This window comes from Tenebrio molitor, chromosome 6 (genome assembly GCF_963966145.1).
Source record: "Tenebrio molitor chromosome 6, icTenMoli1.1, whole genome shotgun sequence".
Taxonomy (NCBI): Eukaryota; Metazoa; Arthropoda; class Insecta; order Coleoptera; family Tenebrionidae; genus Tenebrio; species Tenebrio molitor.
In genome coordinates, this window is record NC_091051.1 from 719,620 (window position 1) to 727,659 (window position 8,040).

Genomic DNA, 8,040 nt, shown 5'->3' on the forward strand with positions numbered 1-8,040 from the left:
GCAATTAGGTGAGCAATAGTGAAAATTGGAGAGTCGGTTTGGGGTTGCAGGTCCGGCGCTTTCGCGGGTCGAATTTGCATTTGGCTCCTTATCGTCGGGCTCCGGGTGTATGACACCCATAAATAATTCAAAACTTGTGTTATCCTTGATGCAGCGGAATATGTAATGTAAAAAGTGGAACGATTCAGTATGCCGGTGGCGTGGTGTTTTAATGATGATATCACAAAGCTCTCCATTTATTATACATCTAAGCTCGGTACGTCGCGCCGAAGTTGTGCTCCTTTGATGTGAGCTGCTCACTTTACCTACAATACTAATTAGTGTGTGTAGATGTGCGTAGATTACCTCTCCCACCTTGATGAATATTCACCCTGTTCTCCGTCTTTTGACGTCACCTAAGCCACTTTCTCCGGGGGTAAAAGCCCGGAATAACGGGCTCTCCTCGTCTTATTGTGTCCCGAATTTTTCCACTTTTCCCTTTCTGTGATTAATTTCCAATTTACAATAATGCATAATTACTCGGAGCCGGCGAAATAATACGTTCCATTAACTTCAAGAACGAGCAAGCAAATGAGCAATTTGCCGGGAATAATCGAAATTGGTCTGCCCTCTCTCAGAAAACGCGTTCTGTTATCAGCATAACAATGCCTCCTCCTCCATACTGTTCGATACACAATTAACCGCCTAAGTAAATTAGACGTCGTTAGTTGGCATCTCGAGAGGACGCTTTTTCGCAAACACCGCCCGCCCCATATAAAATTATTTACCGATCAAGGGGCGATACTCGATCGCCGCCCGTTCATCCATCATCGGTTCGATGATCGAACGACAAAGAAATTAAATTTCTACCGGTTCTATTGCCACTTCATCACGTCATGCGCTCCATACAACGAGTAATTAAAGTGCCGACACTACAGTTTAATTGGAACACCGGAAACGACGCCGTTTTCACCTGGATCGTTGAAAAAAAAAATCGACAATGCCGGCCGGGTCAAGCACTCCTTTTGTTAATTGGAATTTTCCATTGACCGTGGAACGGATCCGTTCGTCCCGAAATTCTAGAATTAATGGCAATTCCAAAAATAAACACATAATGGCTTTAATCAGCTTAATTAAAAGCACTTAGCCCTAATTACAACGAATTACTGGCTGCAAAGTTGCTCCGAAAGCGTACACCTTCTTTCGCACAAATTAATTAATTATTCAATTGCTTCCATTAATTCGTGTACAATTCAAATTTCAATTCGGACGTCGACCACGGCCAATTAATTATTCGTCGAATTATGACTAATTTAAATCATCATTTGTTCGCAATTCAGCGACCACTCTTGATTAAATTCGTTTCGTTCGCTCTTGTTTCGACTGAATCTGAGCTAATGCTTCAAATTGACGCTAATTATCCGTAATTCTTTCATTTATACGGCCAGGTGAAACCTGTTTCTTTCAGCTTTTTGTAGTGTTCACTGTTTGTTTCAGGTTTCCCTTTGATTACTCTTTCTTTTGTGTGTTTCTTTCTTTCCGCTTTTATTTTGTGACACAAGCAAATTACCCGGGGAAATCATGTCTGTTTCGGAGGAAGGTCGTAAAAGCTTTGCGAATAAAACCGTTGTAACTAATTGTCTAATTTTCAATTTAAATCGAAATAGCCTCTACGATCCTCGTTAGTAAATAAATTTCTTGTTCGAGTAATTGCCAACCCTTATCGGCTCCGAGACATAACTAAATTTTCAATCTCAGATTATTTCCTAAGCTACAGAAACTCCACCAAATTGGCTTAATCTTTTGACTAATTCGCAGACTCTCGACTTGAGAAATTTTCACCAATTAGCCTTTTTCATCTGCCAGCGACTAAACACCCCCCTCCTAATTAAATAATTAACATAACTTTGCTAATTTCACAATGCTCCACTAATTTTACTGATTAATTAGATTGCAATTCCATCCTCAAAACGGTGCATATATTTATTACATTGTAAAACTTAACAGTTACAATTATACTCTTGTAATACCCTAACTAGAATCGTTAATTGGTCATTATAAATACGTTTTTGCTAATTTCCATCTTGTTCGCAAATTTCCGCCAACTGACTAGAAATGTTAGTCTTACTTAAAATTGGTTTCGTGATTATTCCTTTTTTTGGCGTGCTCAGTCTGCCCTAGAATGTTCCAATATAGAAAATATTTTAGCTATTAGAAAGGATCATGGGGGAAAGGGCGTCAGGCTTCTCTTCGAGGACGACACCAAAGACGACGACATCCCCTTCAATGTGGACGGTATCAATTTTATCGACGGTCCCCCTAAATTTAAATTCTCCGGCTAGTTTGCCGTCTATCCAAACAGAAAAATGATCGTTCCCTCGTCGGATTGCCATAGTGAAAGGTGAGCCCGGCGCAAATTGGAATCCAGGAGTGCGCTCTTCTCGACCCCAACCTTTGTCAATCCAGGCGTTCCTCACGAACAACGACTCTCCAGAACCCATACCTGGAATACACCAACACGGTCAAGACACCACCAATTCCGAAACATCCCTACCGCTCGTAAATTATTAAGATCACGGTCGGCTAACAAAAGCACCCCCGCATTCTTACCCTCGATAAATTCGAACAAAAAAAAATCAAAATGTAATCCGAACAAAAATATTTTTTTGCAATCGTACTGTAATGAACACTTTACTTTCATAATTTTCCACCTGGAAAGTTCCATTTTACCGGACTAGTCCGCTGGGTGTGTTTTTACCGGACCAGTCCTAATACCTTTCCCGCGACACAGAAGGTAGCAAATTGTCACAATACGCTCTAACGGCCTCGTTAATGTTATTTTCACAGTCAAAACTACTATCATCACTCATTTTCAATTCGAAATTCACGAAAAATTGCAAACACGAACGTTGTTTTTACAAATTGAAAAATGTTTGTTGACTGGTTGCTAAGGTAACACACGGCCAATATTATGTATTACTTCAAAGCCACCGCAGTTTTAAAATGATACATTCTTTAGATAAAAGTGAAAAATTCACGATTGCAAAAAAAATGTTGTACGCACCAGCACCACGTCCGGAAAGTACTTTTTTCTATTTTGCGTTTAGAATAAGTCTTTTCTAAATTTTCTAAATGACGTCATTTGAGTGCTTTAATAGGTCGTTGGCGTGTTAGAATAGACTAGTAAAATTTACTGTATTCATGTTGGTAGCGTGAAGTGTCAACTGACAGACGTCAAAAAATAAATCTCGCAGAGAACAAAACAAATTAATAAATAACAATGAACAAAACGTTTAATTTTCATTCTGGGATTTGGACTTCTCCGGCAATAAATTTTCTAACGTCTTTTGTGCAATTTGCCTAATTTGCGGCGGCGTTAGTGACAAACTTTCTTCAGCATTCATTTTGAAACATCAAATGCGAACATTAAAAAAATCTGACGTTTTAAATTAATTTTTTTCACAGCCGGCTAAAATTATGCCACATAAAAAATGTCACCAACCACCGCAAAATTCCCTACATTAAATTTTTTTATTTTTTTATTTATAAAATGGTATAAAGCGGCAAAATAGAAAAAAATAGTACAAAAGATTCGTTGCAAGGTCCTTCAAGCACTCATTTGTTCCTCGTCCTGGTATTTGCTTACTCATCCAGTAAAATCTAACTTTCCGCACTTGTCACGTAAATAACTATCGCAATATTTGCACCGGTCATTTTTAATCGACGTATTATGGCGATCATCCGTACAAAATCGACATTTTTGCGCTGTGCACTCAGCATCCTTTACTATTAGAGCCAAATAGAGGGGATTTTTTGTTACATGTGCACGGGGGCGGATTATCTGATTCGACCGGTGCTCTAATTAGACGACCTAGCCATCAGCGTAGTGTGTTGCGATGCATTATTAATTGATTTAATTTGGTACAAAGCCCAAACAACTCAGAACGTAACAGCGTTATAACGTGATTTATTTAATTGGATAAGGGAGGAACAGGATCCGGCTAATTTGCCTTAATTTTTCATACTTAGATGTTGGTGCAAATTTGTCGAAGGGCCGCAGACTTCTTCGTTATTCAATTGTGTTCCCCCTAACTTGTCGAGACTCACGTGATACCGTAGAAGGCATTTCCGATAGGAATGTGACACAATCGGGTTCCCGCACGGATTCATAAATTAGTCTTACGCTGAAACCGGAGCCGTTTAACCGACTGAAGGAAAATTATAATTAGGATAGTAATTACGTACTAGTTTGTTCGAGCCATTATATGCTAAGAATGGGGTGTATACAAACTAAACGCTATCTGATATTATACTGCCAATCAAAATTTCAATGAAAGGCGTCGCCGAAATATCGATCGCAAATTTCAGGTTGGTTAATTAAATTGGTAATTAAACCGATTAAAACTACTCCAAGTACTCGACAAGATTTTTTTGTTGGGGCGAGGCGTGGACACCTGTCCCAATCGCTAAATCCCCTAAAAATTAATTAAACCGCGTTGGGCGAGCGATTTCGTAAAACAACTCGACCCACATCCATCCCTTAATACCGTGCCCACATCAATAATTCAAATTATGTATACTTACCGAACCGCGGATTTAAATGCAACGGTATGTTGGGATGCGGCCATCGATGCGCCCCCTCCTGCAGATTAACGTAGAACGAATGGGGTAGCATTTTTACCCGCCCGTAAATTTCTAATTGCCAGTCTCGTTGAAAACCTCCCGGCAGTAAAAACGTAACCGGAGTAACCTGAAAAGCACATAAAAACACCTGAAAAAATCATGTAAAATTTAATTATCTCTTTGGGGGTTTCGCTGACGGATTTTTACGTCAATATTAGAGGGTTATTCCGGTATCGATACAGCGCAAATATTGAGAAATCATCTTCGGAAGCTAATTAAAAGTTGAGACGGATGGGGTCGGAGAGCAGGTGAGCAGGGAGAACACGAAGGGGAACGCCACCCCGACTCGTTCGCCGTAATTAGCATTAATTGTTATTGCGTTAAGTGGAGTTAACTGAGGCGGCCAAATTTAAGCGTCCAAAAAAATTTCACGGAACAATTCAAAATTTAATTTTATAAAAGAAATGAAACAACAGATGCTTGGCCAATTAAGACCAATAAGAAAATATAAATGTGTACGGCAATAAAGATGAATGAAGTCGTTATTATAAAAGTGCAAATAAAAAAAGAAAATTGCGGAGTAAAGATAACAAAAATTTAAGAAAAACGCATAAATTGTGCGTGAAATAATTATTGGAAAACTTTTGACAGTGATCCCAGCGCATCCACCATTTTTGCATCATTAGTTTGTTCCAAAAAAAAATTGGTGAATGAAGCTGCTCGTCCCTCCGAGTCCACCCTCGGCCCGCGCGACCCTCGTCCCTCGAGTCGGTGTTTTTGTCGTATTGATCGCCGGTGAGGGATGTAATTGGCAATTAGTGTAGGCTACATGTGGGGAGTTAGATAAACACGGCGAGTGTAGCAAGAATAAGCAAGAATCCGGGCCGGAAGTCGGCTCAGACCGCGGCAAATCCGGCGTCGCTATTAAATAAGCAAACTTTTCCGGCCCCGATAAAACCCATCGCCCGTTACAATCCTAACCACTTTACCATCTCCGCGTCGGCGGCGTGTCCCCGTCCCACCGCGATCCTGACCGCCTCCCTCTCCGGGATCAACTCGGGGTAGATCTGTAGGGGCTTGTACTCAACCCCCAAGACGTCGACCGCCCCTTGGACGTCGATCCCTTTGACTTTGGCCCAGGCCACCCGGAAGCGGTAGGTGCAGACGTGCACGCCATCCACGGCCACCAGGAACTCCTCCTCGCCGATCAGGATGGTCAGGATGAAGTTGGCGTCGCGCCTGAACGGGAAGCTAACCCCGGATGTTTTTTCCTCTTCTCCCCAGTGGCCGTTCAGGTGGCTGTTTCGCACCACGTAGCGCTGCAGGAGGCGCGGGTTCAGATGGAAAGCCACATCCGAGGTCGGACTCCTGCCGCATGTTAAGTTCACCGCGAATCTGCAAAGAGGAAACGATACGTCAGCAGATTAGCCGCGAGGCGTGTTTTTATTGCGGCGGTACGATTTTTCAAGAAAAACGCCGATCAGGACCAGGACAAGACTCCATAAATCAGTTCCGAGTAATTAATTGTAAAGGAAACAGGCTGCGATGTCCATCAGCGGCCATTTGTCAGGTTATGTCAATGGGCCGTGAGATGATGGAGCTGGACAACGGATGCGGCGCTGACAAGGCTCTAATTCAATTTCGGAAGACCACCGCGCACCGTACTTTGTCCAATTTTCCATCCACAAACGGCTCTACCCTCCAATCTAGACCAAAATCTCGAATTTCGAGCGTCCATTGTCGTGAAAATTAAATCGAGTATCCTCTCATCTGTCATTTTTAAACTGTCAATTTTTAATGGCGCCGAATTCGATTAGATTCGTAAAGTCCGAACTAATTATCTTCTTCTCTCTGTTTTTATCGCAATTAATTCCGGAAGTTGGAGCAATCTTGATGGTTTATTCATACTTTACGACCGACCTCGGAGAGTCTAAAAATGGAAAAGATCGAAAGCGAGGGCGGTATTACTGGTTGCCTACGTCGTAAAAAGTCTAGAATTAGACGGGATAAGAGAACGGACAATTTTATTGAGTAACAAGCAGACCAACCCAATTTAACCGCATCGAAGGGTAAATCTGGAAACTAAAATTCTCCAGAGTAGAGCCAGTGACTAAAAAACAGAACAATAACACAAATTAAAAAATAATTCCCATTTGATCGCTTATCGGCACAATAAAAGTTCACTATTGTAAAGGATAATTTGAAAATTGTAATTAATGTTAAGTTAAAAATGGTCAGGAGCGTAATCGATATTATTGGTGTTGCTGTTGGCACGGAACCGCAAGATGACGTCACTAAAACAAATACAGAAGAATCGCGAATTTAAACAAAGTACGGATGTTAATAAAAAAAAGGTAAACAAACGTAAAAATAGCAGATTTAATTAGGATCTAGAAAAAGCAGAAATAAGCGTTTAATTAACTAGTCGACCGACTCCATTATTGATTAAAAAAACTGTGACAAAAACTGTTTTGTCCTTGGTATTGGTGGGCGATTTGTCCAATAAAAGTGACACGTTTTTGGCCAACCCAACCTTCTCGATCAAGAATGGTGGGGCTAACAAACGGTCAATGAAAGATGATTTGTTGTTATCTATTTCGAGCCACGTGGTTCCCGTTATTTATCTCTCATTTGAGGTTTTCGACGCCACTATTCCAACTTAATTTGTACCTAATTTCCCTTATCACCGCCTGAAGCAAATTGTTTGTTTGTTTACATCATCAAGGTTACGCACGCGAGTGTGTGGCAACATTAGAATAATCTCAAACTCGACAAAAATAAATTTATTTTGTGGGACAAACCTTGAGCACTTCGGCAACACGACTCCGCTGACACAGATCGCTTTTCCCACATTCAGATCCTGAGGCAGGTCGGCCGCGAAAGGCACTGTCTGTCGAACACAATAAGAAATGTCATTTTTGATTTCCATAATGAATAATTAATCACTAAGCAAATATCACAGCAAGAATGTGCGTTAAAGCGACAGTGGAACGGCATGTCAGCCGTCGTCGTTATCTGGCCCAGTTAGTGCGTCCTCTGTCCTAGAAAACGGCAACAAAAGCTGACACAAATCGTTTGTTTGGCACTTTCTACCTGGCCGATGCGTTCCAGCGGTCTCTGTTATCGTCAACATACGGCGTAAATATCGACCGGCAGTGCGGTCGCAGCGACAAAAGTTTCTAAAATCAAATTTACCGCCGCCGCCGCCGTGCTGGAGGTGGAGACGTCGGCGTTGGTCGCCGCCACTTTGACTTCTTTGGCCTTCTTACGGAAACAGCAACAAATCACCTCCGAGTCTGCGGTTACGGTCTCGGACATTTTTCATACCGCGCGCCGCGAACGCGGTCTTTCAACTGAAGGTAATGCTTATAAATAAATACAGCTCAATACTATCATGGGTGTAGTGCGATGGGTGACTAATGGCGGTGGTGTCATCAC

General features: G+C 41.6%; 1 protein-coding gene across 2 annotated transcripts; it reads right to left on the reverse strand.

Annotated features, from left to right (window-relative positions):
- Positions 1 to 1,936: 1,936 nt before the first annotated feature.
- LOC138134034 (galectin-8-like) lies at positions 1,937 to 7,981 on the reverse strand. 2 transcript variants are annotated; one of them, XM_069052094.1, is made up of 5 exons: positions 7,798 to 7,981; positions 7,404 to 7,492; positions 5,592 to 5,997; positions 4,564 to 4,729; positions 1,937 to 2,482 (listed from the first exon to the last, which is right to left on the reverse strand). In XM_069052094.1, exons 1-5 carry the CDS (start codon positions 7,918 to 7,920, stop codon positions 2,184 to 2,186), a joined length of 1,083 nt encoding a protein of 360 aa, XP_068908195.1. In that variant the 5' UTR covers positions 7,921 to 7,981; the 3' UTR covers positions 1,937 to 2,183. The 2 variants fall into 2 exon arrangements, with proteins under 2 accessions (XP_068908195.1, XP_068908196.1); XM_069052095.1 differs by having other exon boundaries at positions 7,404 to 7,643; positions 7,696 to 7,837.
- Positions 7,982 to 8,040: the final 59 nt, after the last annotated feature.

Excerpts from the sequence above, each read along its gene's own strand:
- LOC138134034 (XM_069052094.1), bottom strand. The coding sequence starts at position 7,920 with ATGTCCGAGACCGTAACCGCAGACTCGGAGGTGATTTGTTGCTGTTTC. Across the intron at positions 7,493-7,797 it reads CCAGCACGGCGGCGGCGGCG|ACAGTGCCTTTCGCGGCCGA; the intron begins GTAAATTTGATT and ends TGTGTTCGACAG. Across the intron at positions 2,483-4,563 it reads GCATTTAAATCCGCGGTTCG|GTATGGGTTCTGGAGAGTCG; the intron begins GTAAGTATACAT and ends GGTGTATTCCAG.